The sequence below is a fragment of the Pristis pectinata genome, chromosome 27 (assembly GCF_009764475.1).
Source record: "Pristis pectinata isolate sPriPec2 chromosome 27, sPriPec2.1.pri, whole genome shotgun sequence".
NCBI lineage: Eukaryota > Metazoa > Chordata > Chondrichthyes > Rhinopristiformes > Pristidae > Pristis > Pristis pectinata.
In genome coordinates, this window is record NC_067431.1 from 15,722,809 (window position 1) to 15,746,578 (window position 23,770).

General features: G+C 41.6%; 1 protein-coding gene across 1 annotated transcript in view; it reads left to right on the forward strand.

Annotated features, from left to right (window-relative positions):
- Positions 1-23,770, forward strand: part of grik4 (glutamate receptor, ionotropic, kainate 4) — a 102,227-nt gene that overhangs the window by 26,607 nt on the left and 51,850 nt on the right. Inside the window, exons 6-8 of the mRNA XM_052040165.1 lie at positions 10,471-10,649; positions 19,169-19,222; positions 21,398-21,559. Of these exons, the coding sequence (XP_051896125.1) occupies positions 10,471-10,649; positions 19,169-19,222; positions 21,398-21,559 (395 nt within the window). The remainder of the gene's footprint in view (positions 1-10,470; positions 10,650-19,168; positions 19,223-21,397; positions 21,560-23,770) is intronic.

Consider the following 23,770-nt stretch of genomic DNA (forward strand, 5'->3'; position numbering starts at 1 on the left):
ACCTGTTTTGGATTTGTCATGCTCACATTGACATTCATTCATCTGTCTGGTAGGCTACATCAGGAAGAAGTGTGGACATCGGTTGCACAAAGATAAATGTAGTTTGCTGTATTCCTGTTGAATACATTGTTGCTCTGGGATTTCATAAAAAGCAGTAGAGTTTTTGCTTCCATGATTTTCCTTTTGGCTTGACCAATACAGATGACTTTCCTCAGTGTCCATAAAAAGCTCTCCATTTCATTATTGGCTCATGGCCAGCAAGGTGGGATTTCACAAGTTGTGAAGTATAGTTCATTGTTGTTGAATAGCAGTCAGGTACTATTTGCAGTACACCAAGCAACACAAAGACACGATTAAGTGTGGAGATGGCAGCTTTTGTAGATGTAGAACTGACCATTGTTGCAATGGTGAATCTCCTGTAGTCACTGATTATTACAAGCAAATGTTAACCAGAATGTAGATCTGCAAAGTCAATGCTAATGTTAATCTGAAGCCCTTCGGATAACTCCAACATTTGTATTGTTTCTTTTAGATTTGACAGTGTGGTCTTTTGATTTTGTGTTCATATAACATAGAACAATTATAGCACAATTTAGGCCCTTCAGCCCACAAAGCTGTGCCAAACATGTCCCTACCCTAGAAATCCATAGCCCTCTATTTTACTCAGCTCCATATACCTATCTAACAGTTTCTTGAAAGACCCTATCGTATCCGCCTCCACCACCGTTTCCAGCAGCCCATTCCCTGCACTCACCACTGAGTAAAAAAAACTTACCCCTGCCATCTCCTCTATATCTACTCCCCAGCACCTTAAACCTATGTCCTCGTGGCCACCAATTCAGCCCTAGGGAAAAGCCTCTGACCCTATCAATACCTATCATCTTATACACCTCAATCAGGTCCCCCCTCATCCTCCGTCTCTCCAAGGAGAAAAGGCCGAGTTCCCTCAACCTGCTTTCATAAGGCATGCTCTGCATTCCAGGCAGCATCCTTGTAAATCTCCTCTGCACCCTCTCTATGGCTTCCACATCTTTCCTGTAGTGAGGTGACCAAAACTGAGCACAATAAACAAATCTATTCCTGCATCCCACATCTTTTCTCATAACAATTGTTTACTTTTCACAACTCCTAGTTCACCCTTGTGTGCAAAGTCTTTTATGTGTTTCATTCCTGACTACATAATGACAAAGCAATTACCTTTTAGCACAAGATCAGAGATAGGTGCAATCATGAGATCATTTAAAGCTTTGTGCAAAACTTGCAATGTATGTGCGTAGTCAGGAGAGGGTGTTGTCTATGATGTGTTTAGATTGCTAATGGTTGAATTGCCCTTTATATATGGTGATAGTGTAATGCCTTGCTCCTTTGCAGCTTGATTTTGCTCAGTGTCACTGTTTTGGGCATTGCATTCATGTTCATAACCAAATGGTATTTTACAACCTTTCCTTCATGACTAGTGGGGTCAATTGTAGGCACTGTATAAGCGCCCTCTGCAATGTGAAGAGCTGATACTGTGTCAAGTATTAGAAAAGTATCAAAACATTTCCAGAGCTGTGAAAGGTATTGTACAATAAGAACATTCCATGGCACTACGCAGCCAAGTAGAATGACTGAAGATTGTCAAGGGTTGACTCACTCATCTTGCTGACAGATGCACCCAAATTAACCAGTACATTGATTTGCTAGTCACAAATGTTCACTTCTATCCATAGTTGAATGATCCAATGAGTGCGTACTTAGGATCACCAGATTTATTGTTGATCTCTCCACTGGCTTCAACACTGCATGCTTTGATTTCTGATGCAATGGATTCACTGAACAACAGATGTTAGCTAAATGAGTTTCCCACATGTGTTTCCTATTAGCTGGTGGTTCCACCTTGTGGGGACAGTTGCCACTGCTTTAAGTTCTCTTCATCTTGCTGCTGTGGGCAATTGGTCTTTGTAAATTCTTATGATGACTTAGTTATTTTCTTCTTGAATTCTGTACCTAGTAACATCTTATGGTGATTTTATATATACATATACTGCCCTGTTCTCTCAAAGTGACAATGATATTGCTAAATGGAGGAGCTTAGACAGTTTGATATCTTTTTTCAAGGGCTTTCTCTCAAAATTGCTTTGATATGCATCTTCAATGATGTCTTTTAAATCCTAATTCAAGATTTAAATTCAGATTTTGCGCAACTTCTCAGACACTCTCATCATTGATCAGTTGTTTCTTTTGCTTCTTGCCTTGCACAGGGAACCAATTATCTTGTATACCACCTTCTCCTGTGGAGTAAGGTATGTGGTGGATGCATTTCTTTGCCCCAGATAGTCATTAGTTGTCAATGACAATGGCTAATAAATATTCTGTTATACATCACCACCACAAAATAACAGAAGTGCTTTTAACTGTCTGATTCAATATCTTGTTGTTGCCCCTTCAAATATGCCAAGCACTCTTCCGGGACAGGACAGCTCAGAATGCACGAGGTTAGGTGTAACCATTACCACATTAATTCTGTGTGAATACAGTGAGGCCCCACAAAGAACACTGTAGAGTACTGTTGATTTAAATTGATATTTTCAGCATTGGTTGATGTGGACAGGTTAGGTTTATTTAGATTAAGTGAGTCTACTTGTCTCAACAATTAGAGGGTTAAAAGCAGGCTGACTCAGTTGCAGACAGCTGCAAGAACTCCTAGCTACTGGATTGAAAATTGATGTTCATTTTGGGTGGAGCTTGCACATGCAAAATGTTCAAACTGACAGCAACTGTGTTCCCAGGTTTTCAGTTTTCATTGCCAGTGAAAACTGCAACTTTTAAGCCTTTGTCCATATTGAATTGTATGGACTCAATGCTGAGCACGATGTAATGGCTGTGCACTTTATTGCCACACCAGAGTCACTGGGCATGCTCAGAAATCTCCACAGGACAGTCACTCAGCTGCCAAAGTTTTGTGAAGCAAAATTCTGTAAACCAAAAAGGCTAAACAAAAAACATTGGGTATTTTACTTCAGTATAACCCAATGAAGAGAATGTAATCCTTCTCATTCAGGATGCAAAACAATGATTTGATGATGTAGAAAATTTTGAAATCAAATGTGTAAATAAGCAATCTGGATATAATAACTCACAAATATACATAATATTTTTAAAAAAGGATATAGCATGACAATATAGCATATAACATGGCAATGGAAACAGCTATCCAACACCACCTTGTATTGCTGTTTACAGAACATTGAACAGTACAGCTCAGGGACAGACCCTTCAGCCCACCAGGTCTGTGCTGATCACGATGCCAATCTAAACTAACCCCATCTGCCAATACATGGTTCATGTCCCTCCATTTCCTGTCTGTTCATGTTCTGTCAAAATGCCTCTTAAACACTGCTATCATATCTGCTTCTCCAATCATTTGGCACTAATCTTGTGGCCAGTGAGGACAAGATCATTGCCAAAGACATAGCAATCACTTCCTGTAATAACCTTGGATATATCCCATCTGGCCCCGGTGGCTTACCTATCCTGATGTTTTTCCAAAGTTCCAGCACATCCTCTTTCTTCACATTGAGATGGTCCAGCATATCAGCCTGTTGTATGCTATCCTCAAACATCAAGGTCTCTCTCACTGGTGAATATTGAAGCAAAGTATTCATTAAGGACCTCCCCTACCTTTTCTGACTCCAGGCACATGTTTCCTCTTATCCCTGATCAGTCCTACCCTCACTCTAGTCATCCTCCTATTCTTCACATACATGTAGAATGCCTTGGGGTTTTCCTTAATCCTACTCACTAAGACCTTCTCATGCTCCTTTCTAGTTCTACTAAGTCCATTCTTAAGCTCCCTCCTGACTACCTTGCAACTCTCCAGAGCCCTGCCTGATCCTTGCTTTCCAAATCTCAGGTAAGCTTCTTTCTTCCTCTTGAAGAGATATTCTACTTCTCTTGTCAACCACAGTTCCTTCACTCCAGCATCCTTACCCTGCCTCAGTGGGACAAACCTATCTAGAATCCTATGCAAGTACTCCCTAAACAACCTCCACATTTCTGTTGTGCACTTCCCCAAGACATCTGTTCCCAATTTACACTCCCAAGTTCCTGCCTAATCGACTAATAATTCCCCTGCCCAATTAAATACTTTCCCATATCATCTGCTCCCATCCTTCTCCAAGGCTATGGTAAAGGTCAAAGAGTTATGGTCACTGACTCCAAAATGCTCTCCCACCAAGACCTGAAACCTGATCAGGTTCATTGCCTAGTACTAGGTCCAGTATGGCCTCTCCTCTAGTTGGCCTGTTCAAATACTAAGAAGCTGTCCCATCTATCCACTTTACACTAAGGTGCCAGTCAATATTAGGGAAGTTGAAATCACCCATGACAACAACCCTGTTATTTTTGCATCTTTTGAAAATCTGCCTCCCAATCTGTTCCTCCATGTCTCTGCTGCTAATGAGGGGGTCTGTAGAATATTCCCAATAGTGATTGCTCCCTTCCTGTTTCTGACTTCCACCCACACTAACTCAGTAGATGATCCCTCCAGGACATCCTCCCTTTCTACAGCTGTGACACTGTCCCTGATCAGCAAAGCCACTCCCCACCTCTTACCTCTGTCCCTATCCCGTTTGGAACATCTAAACCCCAGAATATCCAGCAGCCATTCCTAGCCTCATGATAACCAAGTCTCTGTAATGGCCACCATGTCATAGTTCCATGGTCTAAATTCATCACTCTTATTCCTGATACTTCTTGCATTAAAGTAGACACACTTCAGCCCATCCACCCGATTGCTTTTTGCCCTTTTGACTGCCTATCCTTCTTCAGTCTTTCTACACACTGCATCTACTTGTACACTGAATGTACCAACCTCTAACCTATCACTCGGGTTCACATCCCCCTGCCAAACTAGTTTAAATCCTCCCCAACAGTTCTAGCAAACCTGCCCACAAGAATATTGGTCCCCCTCCAGTTCAGGTGTAACTGGTCCCTTTTGTATAGGTCATACCTTCCCCAGAAGAGATCTCAATGATCAACAAATCTGAAACACTGCTTCCTGCATCAACTCTTCAGCCACACATTCATCTGCCAAATCAACCTATTCTTACCCTCACTGGCTCATGGGACAGGCAGCAATCCAGAGATTACTACCCTTGAGGTCCTGCTTTTCAGCTTCCTACCTAGCACCCTATATTCCCTTTTCAGGACCTCATCTCTTTTCCTACCTATGTCATTGGTACCAATATGTACCACAACTTCTGGCTGTTCACCCTCGCCCTTCAGAATGCTGTGGGCCCAATACGAGGTGTCCCAGACCCCAGCACCTAGGAGTCAACGTACCATCCAGGAGTCCTTCACATCCACAGAATCTCGGGTCTGCCCCCCTTACTATGGAATCCCCTATCACTACCACTCTCCTCTTCTCTCCCCCCCCCCCCCCCCTTCCCTTCTGTGCCACACGACCAGGCTCAGTGCCGGAGACCTGGTCGCTGTGGCTTTCCCCTAGTAGGTTGTCCCTCCCCTCCCCCCAACAGCATCCGAAGTAGTGTACCTGTTATTCAGGGGAACAGCCACAGGGGTACTCTGCACAGCCTGCCTATTCTCCTTCATTCTCCCAACAGTCACCCAGCTCCATGCTTCCTGCAGCTTTGGAGTGACTGCCTCCCTGTAGCACTTATTAATGTACTCCTCATTCTCCCATAGGAGCCAAAAGTCAGCCAGCTGCAGCTCCAGTTCCCTAACAGTCTGTAAGGAGCTGCAGCTGGATGTACCTCATGCAGATGTAGCTATCAGGGAGACTGGAGGTCTCCCAGAGCTCTCACATGTCACAAGATGAACACACCACTGACCCTGGAGCCATTCTAACCACTCTAGCCTGGCATTAAAAAAAATCAAAGAAAGAAAGAAACTTACCAGAGACTTACCTTAGCCTCCACCTCCTCTCACCAAAGCCTCAGTCCCCCCACTGTAACACTGGTCCATTCCAACAATGGCCACTCCAAAATGACCACATGGGACCCTACCTTTTTATTGGCTGCTGTTAATTAGCCAATCAACTATTAACAATTTGCAAATGTGCCTCTTTTCAGTTCCTGCAAGGTGAAACTCCCAAGCACAAGCACAGAGACTCACCTCTTTTCAAAGCTCTTGCTCCAAATCTATCCTATCTATGCCTCTCATAATTTTATATACTTCTATCAGGTCGCCCTTCAGCCTTCAAAAATCCAAGTTTGTCCAACCTCTCCTTATGGTTACCACGCTCCAATCCAGGCAATATCTTGGTAATCCTCTTCTGTACCCTCTCCAAAGGCTCTACATCCTTCTTATACTGTGGTGACCAGAACTGCACACAATACTCCAAATGTGGCCTAATTAAGGTTTTGTACGGCTACAACCTTACTTCCCAACTTTCATACTCAGTGCCCCAACTGATGAAGGCAAGCATGCCATATGCCACCTTTAGAGTCATATAGCAATACAGCATGGATACAGGCCCTTTGGCCCAATGAGTCCATGACAACCATGGTGCTCACCCATCTAGTCCCTACTACCCTATCCAGCTGTTGCCACTTTCAGGGAGTTATGGACTTCCACCCCAAGACCTCTCTGCACATCAGTGCTCTTAAGGGTATTGTCATTTACTATATACTTTCCTCTTGCATTTGATCTCCCAAAGTGCATCTCCTCACACTTGTCCAGATTAAACTTCATCTGCCCAACTTTTCCACCCAAATTTCTGATTGATCTATAACCTGCTGCATCCTTTGACAACATTCCTTTCTATCAACAAATCCACCAACTTACGTGTCATCCACAGACTTACTATTCAGACCTCCTACATTTTCATCCAAATCATTAATATATATTACAAACAACAGAGGCCCCAACACTGATCCTTGCAGGAAACCACTGGTCACAGACCACCAATAAGAAAAACACTCCTCCACCACAACCCTCTGTCCTCTATGACCAAGCCAGTTTTGGATCCAGTTTACCAACTCACCTTGAATCCCATGTGACTTAATCTTCTGCATCAACCTACCATGAGGGACCTTGTCAAATGCTTTACTACAGTCTATGTAGACAACATCTACTATCCTCCCCTCACCAATCATCTTCATCACTTCCTCAAAAAACTCAATCAAATTTGTGAGACAGGACATCCCTTGCACAAAGCTACACTGACTTTCCCTAATACATCCATGCTTTTCCAAATGCAAGTAAATCCTGTTCCCAAGAATCTTCTCCAATAATTTTCCTACCACTGATGTAAGGCTCATAGTCTATATTTTCTGGTTTGTCCCTATTGCCCGTCTTGAACAAAGTAACAATTCTGGCTATTCTCCAGTTTTCTGGGAGCTCGCCTGTGGCTAAAGAGGATACAAAGATCTCTATCAGGACCCCAGCAGTCTCCTCCCTTGCTTCCCTCAGTATCCTGGAATAGATCCTGTCAGGCCTTGAGGACTTATCCACTTTTAATGTTTTTCAAGACACCCAACAACATCTCCTCCTTAATATCCCCCTGCCCTAGAATATCAACGTACGCTTTTCTAGCCTTACCATCATCCATGTCCTTCTCCTTGATGAATATCAATGAAAAATACTCATTAAGGATCTTACCCACTTCCTCTGGATCCAGACATAAATTCCCTCCTTTGTCCTTGAATGGACCTATTCTTTCCCTACCTACTTTCTTGGCCCTAATGTACATAAAAAATGCCTTGGGATGCTCCTTAATCCAACTCGCCAAGGACATTTCAGGACCCCTTTAGCCCTCCTAATTTTGATATTTAGTTGTTTCTTGCTTCCTTTATATTCCTCAAGGGCCTTGTCTGATTTCAGCTTCCTGAACCTTACATAAGCCTCCTTTTCCGTTTTGACAAAACTTACAATATCTCTTGTCATCCAAGGTCCCTGAACCTTACCACCTTTATCTTTCATCCTCACAGGAACATACTGGTCCTGTATTCTAATCAACTAGCCCACAGAAAATCCCCATAAGTCAGATGTGGATTTACCCTTTAACAGCCACTCCCAATCTACTTTCCCCAGTTGCTGCCTAAAACAATTGTATTTAGCCTTCCACCAGTTTAGCATTTTCACCTGAGGACCAATCATATCCTTATCCATAAGTACCTCAAAACTTAAGGAATTATGGTCACTCTTCCCAAAATGCTCCCCCACTGAAACGTTGATCACCTGGCCAGATTTGTTCCCCAATACAAGGGCCAGTATAGCCCCATCCCTACTTGGGCCATCTTCATATTGTTTCAAGAAGGGCAAGGTCTAGCTAAACTGATAGTTGAAATAAAACCAAAGTGCCAGATATTAGCAGCACAGACAGTATCTGTGGAGAGAGAAACAGAATTGACATTTCAGGTCAATGACCCTTCATCGGAACTGGAGGAGTAAGATAACAAATTATGTTAAAAGTTGCAGAAAGAAGAGACATGGGGAATGTTGGTGATAGAAAGGAGACCATGATTGATGAAGGTTTGCAGAATGTTAAAATAGAATGAAGGTTGGGAACCGTTCCTTGAGCTTACCCTGGGCTTCTTTGGAACACTGTCAGAGGCTGGAGACTGAGAGGTCAGAGTAGGAGTAGGATAGAGAATTAAAATGTGTCCAGCAGCTTAAACAAAATGGAGAGGCTCTGAAGAGCAGTCACACAATCTGCACTTGGTTTCTCCACTAGAAAGGAAGCAACATCATGAGCACCAAATGCAATACACAGATTGGAAGAATTGTACCAATCACCCTCCACTTTCTCCATAATTTCACCACCTTCAGTGAGATTACAGCATTGGGCACATCTCCTCCTCCTTTCCTCTTTCAACATTCCAAAGGAACTGCATCCTCCATTCCCTGGTTCTGCCTTCCACCTCCTCCAACCACTTCTCTTTACATGGTACTTTTGCGTGTGATGTTGGGTAAGAGATGCAAAGCCTGCCCTATAACCTCATCCCTATCCAACATCTGTGGACCCAAACATCCTTCCAGTCTAAAACTGCAGAGCCAACTATACAATGTTCTATGGACAAAACAGTCTTTTTCAAAAAGATAACTATTTATTTATCTTGTACTCTCTATCTTGGCATATAAACCCAAATTGCCTTTGTCTTATCTACCTGCAGTTGCCCTTGTATTCAGTTTTATATTTGAAACCTGATGCCTGTGTTCGTCCACACTCTGCATTGCCTTTCTGTTGCCTGTATATTTCAATTTCTGTTTTCTCATTCACTTATGTTGCATTACATCATGCTTATCTGCGTTGAATTATAGGTGCTGCTTCTGCTTTTTCCCCTCTCAGATCTATATCCTTGCACTTGATAACAAGGACCAGCATCTCTCTGCCAGTATAGAATTTCTTATCCTGTGCAAGTGCTTTGACAGGCTCCCACTGGAGGATACATCACCGAAAGGGAGCTGTGACCTGAAGCTGAGGTCCAGTTTATCCAATAAAATAGAGAATTAAATCCTTGAATAATGGAAGGGTGGAGAAGCAGGTCACAAGAAAGTTATACAACATGTTAGTTTTGGTGAAGCTGAACAGGAAAGCCCGTGTGGCATTATTGCATGGAGTGGAGCTGTGGATCCTGAATAAAACTGGAGAAGGCAGCTTGAATCTCATAAGGATGAGAATGTTCCAATGCATGTGGGGAAGGACAAAGTGAAGTATACTTCCTTTGGGGAGATGGGAGAGTACCTTGGGTAAGAAGGTACAAGAGAGAAGTTTGATAAGGCATGGGCATGTTCAAATGGAATCAGAATAGATGGAGTAGGGAAGTTTACCAGAATGGTATCACTGGGGAGAAGGGGAGGATGAAGAATGAAGATGAGATGGGGTAATATAATGGACAGACTTGTGAAGGAGGAGTTGGGAGAAGAAGATGCCTCTGACCAAAGCCAGTGAAGAACTAGGATCTGCAACAACAGCTCCATTTAGACGGTGCCAGCACTTTGATGGGTGGTGGGCTATGCAGGACGGGGTGATGCTGGGGGGAAGAATAACTTACTTCTTGCTTTGTTGATGATTACTGTATGTGCAGTGTTAATACCCTTGAAGCATGTGTATCATTTAATATATCAAGTCTGGGAAACGTACATGCATCAGCAAATGGTACAAAAATTAAATATTTAGAAAGGAAATTAGCAGATTCAAAGCAGGTGAACGTTCGGGGGATGCATGCTTGGTATTGTGAGCTGCAGTTGATGACAGCTGTCAAGGGCACAAGGCTTCTCCTCAGTTGGATGTGCTCATTGTCTCAGTATTTTAATTCTCTCTGACAATTTAAGTAACTGTTTTCCCAGTAGTTTTGACCAAAGCCAATGTGTGGTTTAGAGCATTTTGTTTTTAATTGAAGCCTTCCAGGTAAATTTCCCTGCCAAGGATCCCAGAAAGATATTTCATTCTGATATATTTTATATGCGGCCTTGCAGTTTGATTTATTCTAGATGTCATCTCACTCCCCGATTTTTCTGCAGGCCTTTTGAGTTTGGAAAAGTTATTGCGCCAGTTTCTAATTTCCAAGGACACCTTGTCAGTGCGAATGTTGGATCAAAGTCAGGATTCAACACCACTCCTGAAGGAAATCCGAGATGACAAAATTGCAACCATAATTATTGATGCCAGTACTTCAGTGTCACAATCAATCCTTCACAAGGTAGGTTTAACCTTAAGGTTACTAAGGTTATTCAACCAGCATCTAATGGTTAATGGAAGGTCTCTAATGAAACCAGAGAAACTGCTTAGTTGCTTCAAATGACTATTTCTGTCAGTTACTGACTCATTGTTTATGCTGTTAATATGAGATGGCAGATTTGTACACAATAATCAAATGTGGCTGTTTCATATTCTAAACAGTGAGGCTTTGTCAGACTTCCTGAGTATGTGAAAGGTTATAACTGAATTTTTTCCTTTTTAACTTGATACAACGATCATCACTTTTGATGGGGACATTTTATCTAATTTATCATTTTATCTAATCCTCTGGTGTAGAGATGGCCATTTTACACTCTGATCTTTTAGTTCTATGCTCACAGGTTGAAGTTAAACAACCAGCTGAAATGACATTTTGCACAAGCTGATAAAGTGAGCTTGGGCGTGTAACACCATTTCTGATTGCAGATGTTTCACTGACTACAGATATGCATATGTTCTGAATATTTGTAACATCAAAGGCTCCCTGCAACTAGCAGTCCCATTGAGGACAATGGCTTCCATAACACCACAGAGGTGCCCAGAAATTCTGTTGCATTGTGCAACATATTTATAGACACTTTTGCCTTTCTGTTCTGTATCCTCGGCGTGTGTATAATGAGCAATTGCATAGAAGCCACCAGACACATGCAGTGACATCAGATAATGTGCTACCCTGATCTTGCTCCCATGTACATGTCCTGAGAAGGATGCAGCCCTCACATTTTGAACCAGGCCTTAACCAGACAGTTAAGTCAGTTAACCCATTCCAGCCTTACCTGGGCTGCTGATAGTGAGTCCAAAGCATCCACCTTCTTGAAAGGTCCCTCTTAAGTGTTTTTTTCTTTGTGATGAATGCACACTGTTCAATTCTATTCACAACTGACAGCAAATGAAGCAATCCGCGCCTGTACACAGCAAGATCATAAGTGTGAGCTAATGAGTGGCAAGTAACATTTGCAGCACAGAAGTACCAGACAATGACAATAAGAGAAGTTTTAACCAGCTTCCCTTGATATTCAGTGACATTACCATCACTCTGTTCCCCCAGCAACAACATCCTGGAGGTCACCAATGATTAGGAACTCATCTGAAGCAGCCACATAATTACTGTGACTACAGATCAGATTAAAGGCTGGATATACTGTGGGGAGTTACACACCTCAAGACAACCCAACTACAACACACAAGTCAGGACTGCGATGGAATATTGAACAATAGTGTGAATGAGGATTCTGAAAAAGCTCAACACCTTCCAGGACAAAACAGCCATTTGATTGGTGCCCTGCCTACCACCTTAAACATTTGTTCCATCCACCACCATTGTACAGTGGCTGCTGTGTGTTCCATCCACAAAATGCAATGCAGTTACTCTCTTCAGCCACTCCAACAGCTCCTCACAAACTCCTGACCTCTGCAACCTCAAAGGAGAAGAGCAGCAGGCATATGGGAGCCTACCACCAACAGGTTCCCCTCCTAGTCACACACCATTCTGTCTTGGAAGTATATGGCCAGCCTTTCATTGTTGATGGGTCCAGGTCTTGGAACTTCCTACCTAATAGCGTTGTGGGATCAGCTTCACCAGAAGGATTTCTGTGGTTCAAGTAGGTGGCTCATCACAACCACCTTCTCAAGGACAATTAATGGACACCACCATCCCAAAAATGAGTAAATTATTTTTGAAAAAGCCCTTCCCCCAGCCCCCTCATTAGCAATGTCCTTAGATCACCATCCCTGCCCAAGTGGTTTTCCCCATACCACTCACCTCTCTCACCCAAACAGCCCACTGCCTAACCAAGCTCTCTGCAAACTCTGTATTCCTCAGTGGAGGGTGCACACAGATGATGGGCCATTGTGGATATTTGGAAGCCTGCATATACTTATGCACACAATATCTTAGGCCTCATGTGAAAGAATATCAGTGCCAAAGGCATCACACAGAACTGGTGTGGTCTGCTGCACACCACCGCTTTAAAGGGCCTTTTGAGTTGCAGCTCATGATCCATTAATAATCCCAAACAATTTTTTTTAATGTGTCGTTGGCATAATAGTTTCATATGAAACTCACCATAAGTTTTCAACCAACCATTCAATAGAATTTACATTAGAGCAGCTGGCCATTCGGCACAACTGGTGAATGACAGAACTTGCACTCAACATGACCTCACTCTCCTGTAGTTTATCAGATTAACAGATGGTCTTGCTCATCACCAGTGAGACCTAGCCCAATTTTGTTTTAGCGATCTTTAAGAATTCCAGTGTACAAATTCAGTGACGCCTATTCCCCATCTGTCCTGAAAACTGTAGCGAGCATATTTGTTGTGATTAACATGTAAATGAAGAATATATTTCTCAAATATTGTATCAAGAATTTTCTATGATTTCCATCTGAAATTATTTCTTACCTGCTTCTTGCGGCAGGGGAGCTCTTCGTTCATTACATTCTCTGTCTGACTGTAAACTAGGACAGGAATTATAACCAGAGGCAGACCCATGGAGATAGTGAGGGGATTTGTTGTAATTTTGAGGTGATTTTGATGTGTTCATTCTGAGCAGAAAGATGGATATCAGGACTCACCATTTAAATGTAGCATCAGTGAGAGACGGCCCTGCAGCTGTAAGTGTGAGAATCGCAAATGAACAGTGGAATTACTGTAACTGCATTACAGAGAAGGCATTAGGCTCCAGACAAGTAAATGAATCAGTTAACAAGCATCTTGATGCAAACACAATTGTCATCATAGGCTGACGAGATAAGCTCTAAACATAACATTTCCTGATCAAGTATTGTAGTTTATTATAGAAATTACGGTATAGTGATCTATTGTACTCACCTGGATTGTATAAAATGTTATAAGAATCCCTTGGATTAGTCTTCTAAACGCTGGTAAGGATTCACAACAACTGGTTACTCATCAGCATCATCTGCTTCCATGGCAGTTAAATGCGTCCTCTATACATGCTTTGTCTATACTTCTGTACCTTCAGACTCAATTTCTTCTGTGTCCCAGCCACATTCCACTCCTGTAACCCACATACAAAACTCAGTTATGTTATCCTTTCCTACTCATGCTCCACTCCCTTCACCACTAGCATTCTCTACCCCCCAACACATTGGAGTAGAGTTTCACAAATGCTTTATAGAACTTGTCCTACTTTCACTGCATTGTGCTACAATGGGCAATAACGTTGGAAATGCAGGATAGCATTCCCTTACTGCTCATTTCCTGATGGTAATAAAATTGTCGAGTGAAGATTTTGAAGTGCACACAAATCATGCATTAAATGTAACGAAGACCTGCACTTGTGCCTTCCTTGATCCAAAGAAATCCTAAAATGCTTTACAACCGAATTGTAATCACTTCTGCAGCATAGAAAACAGAGCGGCATTTTGAGCACAGCAAACACTCTCAATCAGCTGTGACCAGATCATTTTACGTAGGAATTTTGCTTTAGGAATAAATATTGGCCAGGACATCAAGGGAAACTTCCTTGCTCCTCTTTTATTTTAAAGGAATTGGTATATATTTCTAAGTCAGGAGGTGAACTTTCCGTGCACCTGCTGCCCTTGTTTTGGATGATATTTAGGGTGGACAGTTGACCAATTCTCATAAGTTGCTATATGAGGTGCACGGAGCAGCCATGATGCTTTGATGGCCATGGAGGGTGGAGGATGAGGTGCCCCCTTTTGTCCCAGATGATTGAAGCTTCATGCATTTTGTTAGATGTAGACTTATCCAGGGCATGTGAATCCCAACATATTTCTAATGTGTCTTGTAGATGGTGAGAAGGGCAGACAGGAGTTAAGTAGCACTCTTTACAACACCCTGTGTCTGACTTGCTCTTGTAGCCATAGTACTGTATCTGGATGGTCTAGTTCACTCAATATTGATGGTGGAGAATTTGATGATTGTATTGCTGTTGAATGTTAACTGGAAATCATTAGACACTCCCTTATTGGAGTTAATCATCGCTTAATACTTGTGGTATGATTATTACTTGCCATTTAGCTGCCCATGCCTGACGTCTTGCTGGATATGGACTTGGACTGCTTCATTTTAAGTGGAGCTGCAAGTAGAATTAAACATCACGTAATCATTAGTGCACATCCCCACTTTTGACCTTGCGATGGGATGAAGATCATTTGTGAAGCAGCTGAAGATAGTTGAGACTAGAGCACTACCTTGAAAAAATACAGTTACTTCCTGTGGCTGCAATGATTGGTCTCCATCAACCACTACTACTTGCATTCAACCTGGGTACAATTCCAGTTATTGGAGAGGGTGGAAGCAGGTTCAATGACAACTTTCTGTAGAGAATGGGATAAATATTTTTAAATGGTAATATTTTCAAAGTTTGAAGAAAGGTGAGAGGAGTGGGGCATTGGCAAACACTTTTCAAAGAGCTGCCACGGAAGGAAGGAGCTTGAGGTGGTGCCTCTGTGCTGTCTTCATTCTTTGACTTCAAAGTAGGTCAAAGAGGCAGAATAGAACATGGTGATGCTGGCAACTGGTGGCACAGATTCTAACTCTATTGGCACAGAATGCTGGTGGGTGGCACAATATCACACAAAATGCAGCTAGCTGAGTTTTGTTTGGGATGGAGATTATGCAAATAGAAAATAGGAAACCTTGGGAAAAAAATTAAACCTGAAAATGGCAAAAAAAAATCAGGATAATGAGTTCTCCCAGTGAAGGCTGAGATTGGAATGGATGTGGGCAAGGTCACATCTTTTGAAATAATTGGCTGAAAGGAATATGCGGCTTCACACTGAACTCCAAGTGATGCCAACAATTCACGTGATGTTATTATTGGTAAATGGCCTAATAAGTGGCAGAGAAATAATCAATTAGGAATACTACATTAGAATAAACAGTGGAAATGAGGCAAAAGTATAAAAATTCAGATGAGCAAATGGTATTAGGAGAGATATTAGGATGTTCTCCTTCACGCAGAGCAAGGAAATACTATGAAAAAATTTTGGACAGTGCAGGTCCTGGACCACCATGCAAAAGTAGTGTAGGGTTAGAGTTCTGGGCAACTAGCTTGAAATTCATAATATTATCCCAGACATTGAAACTTAATTCACAAAACCTGGGAATGTGTGATCTGACACAACGTGATTAACATAAAGTTTACTGGTACATATTTTAAAAAATGAGATCACCAAGTATCTTTAGCATCTGGACCATGATATTGTATCTTTATTCAATCCCTTGGGATCAGGGATCACTTGCTTCCATGGGTTCTGAAGTGACTGCTGCTGTTTTTTGAGGAGGTGACAAAGGCACTTGATGAGGGTAAGGCAGGGGACATTATCTTAATGGACTTTAGTAAGGCATTTGATAGGGTCCCTCATGGTACATTGATTCAGAAGATAAAGATGCATGAGATCTAGGATGAATTGCAAGTTTGGATTTGGAACTGGTTTGTCCATAGACGGCAGAGTAGGGGTGGAAGGCTGTTATTCTGGCTGGAGGTCCGTGACCAGTGGTGTTCCTCAAGGATTGGTGCTGGGGTATCAGTGATTTGGATGAAAACATAGATGGGTGGATTAACAAGTTTGTAGATGACACCAAATGAGGCAAAAGTACAAAATGAGGCAAGATTGGTAGAGTTGTGGACAGTGTAAAGGACTATCAAAGAGTACAGCAGGATATAGATCAGTTACAGATATGGGCAGAGAAGTGGCAGATGGAGTTTAATCCGGGCAAGTGTGAGGTGTTGCACTTTGGGAGGTCAAATAAAAGGAGAAAGTATACAGTTAATGGTAGGCCCCTTAATAGCATTGAGGTACAGAGGGATCTTGGGGTCCAGGTCCATAGTTCACTGAAAGTGGCTACACAAGTGGATAAGGTTGTAAAGAAGACATATGGAATGCTCACCTTCAGTGTTAGGGGTGTTTAGTATAAGAGCAAGTAAGTCATGCTGCAGCTATATAAAAGTTTAGTCAGACCACACTTGGAGCATTGTATGCAATTCTGATGGCCCCATTGTAGGAAGGATGTGGAGACTGTGGAAAGGGTACAGAAGAGCTTTATCAGAATGCTACCTGGATTAGAGGGTATGAGCTATAAGGAGAGGTTGGACAAACTTGGGTTGTTCTCCCTCGAGCGTCAGAGGCTGAGGGGAGACCTGTTGAGGTTTTTTAAATTATGAGAGGCATAGATAGGGTAGACAGAATCTTTTCCCCAGCGTAGAAATGTCAAACACCAGGGGACATGCTTTTAAGGTTAGAGGGGAGAAGTTTAAAGGTGACATGAGGGGCAAGTTTTTTTTATGCAGAGCGTGATGGATGCCTGGAATGGTTTACCGAGGTAGTAGTGGAAGCAGGCAGTTTGGTGGAGTTTAAGAGGCTTTTAGATAGACACATGAAGATGAAGGGAATGGAGGGATATGGATGATACACAGGAGGAGGACATTTAGTACAAATTGGCACCAAGATCAGCACAATATTGTGTACTGTTCTATGTTCCTCCAATGTCACACTGCATGATTGACTGTTGTTCCTCTTTGAGTTGGAAACTAGAGATGACCACTGTACAGGCCCTTTCTTGATTATAAAAGCCTGACTTATGGACACCCCATACATACAAACAAGCTCTCATAAATATTATTAAATTCAAACAAAAACCAGTCTTGCTGGTTTACTTGTAACCTCCCCACAGTAAAGGGACACCATTGTCTCATAAGAACACAGGCTGCCTGTTTCACTGAAGAGACCACTTAAGGGAGTTGCTTTGGAAATTGACAAGCAATCGCCTCTATTGATACGATACTCTATTAAACAATGTAACAGCCACTAATTCTGCACCTGATTCTGCATCATTGTAATAAGGCAGGGGAAGACAATAAATAAATGTTCATGTTAATTGGCCCTCATTACAATACTGTGGAGATGCCTTAGAATGATTTTTGTGTATTTTCCAACTTATCGACAACATCAACTTATGGACATCTGTAAAAATGGAACCTGTTTGTAACCAGGAGATAGTCTGTAGTCTTGCCAGCGTCACTTGCATCCCAAAATGTGACCTTAAAAGAATTAGTAATAAGGCCAAATATACTGATATGCTGGATGTAAATTCCTAGCGCAGAAAAGAACCGCTGCAGCAAATTTCTTCTTTGAACAGAGGGAAACCAAACATAGGTATTCAACAGCTCCTGGGATCTGGCTATGTAGAAACTGTTTCCTCTGACAATTAGATCATAGATTTAAAATCAGTGAACTGTGTGAGAAATGTCTTCGCACTGAGATTTGTTAACATCCAGAATGCACAACCTGAAATGGGGGTGGAATCCAGTTGTATAAAGGCTTCAAAAACAAAACCAGATATATGCTTGAAGGTAACTATTTTCCAGGGTGAAGGGAGAAAACTTCAGTGTGGGATTAAGTTGAACGGCTTTTCTAAAGACCCGACACAGGCACAATAGATTGAATGGACTTCTGTGCCAAAAGATACTAAGTATGATATCAAATCTACCACGGTCTTTGGTTCCTTTGTGGAAGAAGCATATGTTCTTGCAGGCTCAGTGATTCACTTTCAGTGGCCCTTATCTGTAGTTATCCATGCGTTGTGGAAGCCCTCCATGCAAGTCAATCACTCATGGAACAGTGATGATGGCCTTCAGTCACTTTCTCACCTCATGCTTTTCTTAAGGAAAAGGAATGAAAAAAGCAGAAAGTGAACAGACAAACTGAAAGCGCAGGGTCATAAACTTCTGGAAATGCCAACAATATTTGAGAATTTTAAATAGGCGTAGGAAGTACAAGTGTTAATTAATCCTTGCATTGTATTTTGCAGTATTTAGACAACTACACTTGAGTTCATTCTCCAGTTCCTTTCCCACCTGGTTTTGACTAGAATGGAGTTATGACACAACAGAAACCTCTCCTTATAGCATACAAACAGAAAATGCTGGAAATACTCAGCAAGTCGGGCAGCATCTGTGGAGGGGGAAAAAAAAGTTAACATTTCATGTCTCTGATCCTTTGTCTCAACTAGAGTGAAAAAATAAGTGTGATTTAAGATGCAGATGGGGAAAGGATTAAAAGAACAGAGGGAATGACTGTGATAGGCTGCAGGCCAAGCTGTCGAGTTAATCATTACTTTAAATTAATGTTTCTGGTCACTTTACATACATCTTCTTGTGACAAAGTTCTGAAAGAACTTCAGAAAATGACATTAGTCTGTCTCTTCTAGACAAACACCAGCAGAAAAGGACATCATTTAAAATTAGTGAAGAATGAGTGAATTTACAGCAGCTCTTACAATTTTATTTTACTCAGAAGATGATGAACGTTTAAAATAATCTGCTGCATATGACGTTTAGGTGCAGTTGAGTGCTTAGCTGGGTGAACAGAGTGATAAATTGAGACTAAATGCCCCTTTCTTGTAATTGTCAAATTTATAGAACATAATGAATTCTAAAATCTGGGTCAATGGATGCTGTAACTTGCATTTTTTTAAACTTGTTTTTCAGGCTGTGGAGTTAGGAATGACATCTGCCTACTATAACTACATCTTCACATCTCTGGTAAAGTAATGCCAAGCAACCAGTGTTTAAGATTATCTATCTAGTAGAGTCCTTTCATTCTTCAATCTAGAAGTGTTTTGAACACTGCTGAGGTTGGGTTGGATTTGCTCCCATTCCAGTTAAATTGCTTCAGCTCATAGCATTTTGTGATGTTTTCAACATTGGTATCTGCTGATCTCAGATAATGTCAGGCAGTATTGGCCAAGTAATATGCTCCAGCTGTATAAAAGATCTTGCTGTAATAGCATGACAGTTCATTTGAACTACCTCCTAAAATGTAGAAGCTAAGCAAAAGTCTAGGAGGATGATCCCTTCCCAAGATCTGCAAGGAGGTATTAACAAGGGAATGGAAGATGCTTTCTGTATGAAGAACAAAGAAAACCTTTCAAGACTGACAATCTTTAGTCAACAGTTTCCACATATCACGGGAATGTAGTTCAACACCCAGAACTGGGTTCGAGGTTTGTGAGGGTGGAGGGTGGGTTGCTAGCTGGTGATGGCAGGAGCAATTTTGGTGAGATGGAGTGATGGGGAAGGTGCACAAGAAAAACATTCAGAAACGTCCTCTTCTAGTATCTGAAGACAACAACATATCTGATTGTTAAAATCAGGAGCAGATTCTGCAAATGCACCAGAAGGGAGAAAGCAGAGATGGCTCAGTTCTATGCAAGACCCAAGATTATATCAATGTTGATGCAGTAGAATCAAGCTCTGGTAAAAGATGTTTATATCTGTCTTTGTGCCATTTCCCCAATCACTGAAGTAATAATCCAGATATTGGTAATGCATGTAAATTTCACACACTTCTCCAGGAATACAGAATCTCCTTCAACAAGAAGGCAGATAATAGAATCAAGTCTAGATTAGGATATATTGAACTGCTCTTTTGCAACTAAATCACAGTTTATGATGTGAAAAAAAATCAAATCTTCAGTCAGCACAGTAACTGCCACATATTATGCAGAGTAATGTACACTGAATTGGAAGGTACTGCCATCAAAATTCTCCATCTGGAAAGGTTGATAATGCATGGTAGGTGTTAAATCAATGAATGCTTCCCACCAGGGCCCTTGAGGATCACGTGCAATGGAACATACCTTGAACATGTAAATCCCCATCTGTGGCCACAAAGACTCACCAGTGAAATTTGCAGATGTGGCTCTGTACTGGCACTACACACTGTTGGATGCCACTGCTCATTTTTGTGCATTAGAACTGTGCATTTTTGTGCATTAGAACTAGAACATGGAGGAGGGAAAAATCACAGATTTTGAAGAACACATGTTAATAATCCAATCATACTTTACAGTCTGTTTCCTAATGAAATTCTGTTGCATGTAAACATTGTGCTTTATGACACTATTTCTAGGCCATTGTTCAATAATTGTTGAAGTGTTGTGGTAAGGTGCTGTGTAATGTTAAGTTGAGAAGCCACGTAGAGGGTAAATTGGCAAGAAAAAAAAATCACACTGGCTGAGTCACAAGGTCTTCCAAACATATGGATTGTTCTCCTGCTTTGAGAATGGTACATAAAAAGAGCTGTTCTTTCTTTAACTTCCCAATTTGAACAGTTGATTAACATTGTAGACACAAGAACAAATCAGGGAGTTAAATTACTAAATAATAGAATCAAATCCAACTTACAATATATTAAAGTGCTCTTTTGCAACAAAAATCAATTTGTGATATATAGAAATTAGTATCTTCAGTCAGCACGTGGAGTAATGGGATGGTGGTGTTTTGTCTTTGTATCAGGAAGGGAAATACAGCCAAGGGTTCCTGCTCCTGTTCCCTGCCTAGTGATCTGTGGGTTGGACCTGGGAGAGTACAATGTAGGTTCATGCTCTATATTGCTGTCCAGGATTGGTGATGGGGGGAAAAAAAATCAGCCAGGTAACTGCCCAGTAATTCCAAGATTGAAGAGTGAAGTGCTAGAGAGAGCTGCAGTCATCCAGGGTTCCTGCTTCTACATGTTTTGCAGTGATGCTTTTGAAAACACAGGAGAAGCATCAGGGGTCCATAGTTAATAGTTTGTAATGTAATGTTTTGTGGATAAAGAATAAGTAGATGGGTTGAACTTTGCAAGATGACTTGCTTCTTGAGGAGAGGAGAAAAATTGATGCCAAAAGAGGGATTAGAAAATAAATCTCTTTATCATCCCCCTTTATACTCCAGGAGTTTCCTTTTCTCCATTTTGAGGGGCTAAATGAAGAACATGTGAATATCCTGGGATTCTCCATCACTAACCCAGATCATCCACACTATAATGATTTTGTTCACAGTCTAAACAAATCCTGGCAGGAAAACTGTGCACACTCAACTTATCCTGGAGCAGCAGTAAGTACCTGAATTAATATAAATTAATTCTAGGTAACTTTAATAAATGGAGTTAATTGGAAGTCTTAATTTTAAAACATAAACCTGTTTGATACGTTAGTAAAAATGTGTGCAGTATCAGTTCAGAGAATAAATTTCGAATTTTATTGTAAGGAGTTTTCTTGTCAATTGTATGAACAAAAGTGTTTAAGCTTTGACTGTAGGAGTGTTGATTGGTTGCATTTGGTAATGTTTTAGTCATGGGGCCAGATGCAGACTGTTGCAAGGTACTCACCATGTCAGTAAGTTGTGCAACAGTGATGCCACGGCCTTGCATTGAGTCCGATCTCTAAATAGATCTCCCTCCACAGAGTAGTTAGATGAAGTCTCGCCATATAGTCCTTCTAAACTCCAGCAAGTACAGGCCCAGAGCCCTCAAACACTCCTCGTGTGTTAACCCTTTCATTCCCAGAATCATTCTCATAAACCTACTCTGCACCCTCTCCAATGCCAGCACATCCTTCCTTAGATATGGGGTCCAAAACTGCTCACAATACTCCAAATGTGGTCTGACCAACGCCATACAAAAAGCCTCAGCATTACATCCTTGCTTTTATATTCCAGTCTTCTCAAAATGAATGCTAACATTGCATTTGCCTTCCTTACTACCAACTAACCTGCAAGCTAATCTTTAGGGAATCCTGCACTAGGACTCCCAAGTCCCTTTGCACCTCCAACTTTTGAATTCACTCCCACTTTAGAAAATAGTCTACACCTTTATTCTTTCTACTAAAGTGTACAAACGTACATTTCCCTATGCTATATTCCATCTGCCACTTCTTTGCCCATTCTCCCAACCTATCCAAGTCCTCTACAGACCCTTTCTTCCTCAACACTACCTGCCCCTTCACCTATCTTTGTATCATCTGCAAACTTGGCCACCCCTGTGGAACACCACTAGTCACTGGCAGCCAACCAGAATAGGCTCCCTTTATTCCAACTCTTTGCCTTCTGTCAGTCAGCCAATCTTCTATCTATGCTATTACCCTTCCGGTAATACCATGGGCTCCTGTATTGTTTAGCAGTATCATGTGTAGCACCTTGTCAAAGGCCTTCTGAAAATCCAAGTAAAGAACATCCACTGACTCTCCTTTGTCTATCCTGCCTGTTACTTCCTCAAAGAATTCCAGCAGATTTGTGTCAAGATTTCCCATTAAGGAAACCATGCTGACTTTGGCCTATTTTATGTGCTTCCAAGTACCCTGAAACCTCATCCTTAATAATGGACTCTAACATCTTACCATCCACTGAAGTCAGGCTAACTGGCCTATAATTTCCTGTCTTTTGTCTCCCTCCCTTCTTAAAGGAAGGAGTTACATTTGCAATTTTCCAGTCCTCTGGAACCATTCCTGACTGTAGTGATTCTTGAAAGATCACTAATAATCCTCCACAGTCTCTTCAGCTACCTCTTTCAGAACCTTGGAGTGTAGTCCATCTGGTCCAAGTGACTTATCTACCTTCAGACCTTTCAGTTTCCCAACCACTTTCTCCTTAGTAATAGCGACTACACTCACTTCTGCCCCCTGACTCTCTCAAATTTCTGGCATGTTGCTGGTGTCTTCGACAGTGAAGACTGACACAAGATATTTCTTCAGTTTGTCTGCCATTTCTTTGTTCCTCATTACTATCTCTCCAGCATCATTTTCCAGCGGTCCGATGTCCACTCTTGCCTCTTTATATATCTGAAAAAACTTTTGGTATCCTCTTTTATATTATTGGCTAGCTTACCTTCATATTTCATCTTTTCTCCCCTTATTTCTTTAGTTGCCTTCTGTTAGTTCTTAAAGCTTCCCAATCCTCTAGCTTCCTACTAATTTTTGCAATATTGTATGCCCTCTCTTTTGCTTATGCTGTCTTTGACTTCCCTTGTCAGCCATGGTTGCCTCATCCTCCTTCGGGATGAACTGATCCTGCATCTTCCTGCCATTGCTGATCTACCATCATCCCTGCTAGGGTCCCCTTCCAATCAACTTTGGCCAGCTCCTCTCTCATGCCACTGTAGTTACTTGTACTCAGCTCTAATACCGATTTGTCCGATTGTAGCTTCTCCCTCTCAAACTGCAGGGTGAATTCGATTATATTATGATCACTGCCTCCCAAGGGTTTGCTGTATCTTAAGCTCCCTAATCAAATCTGGTTCATTGCACAACACCAAATCCAGAATTGCCTTTC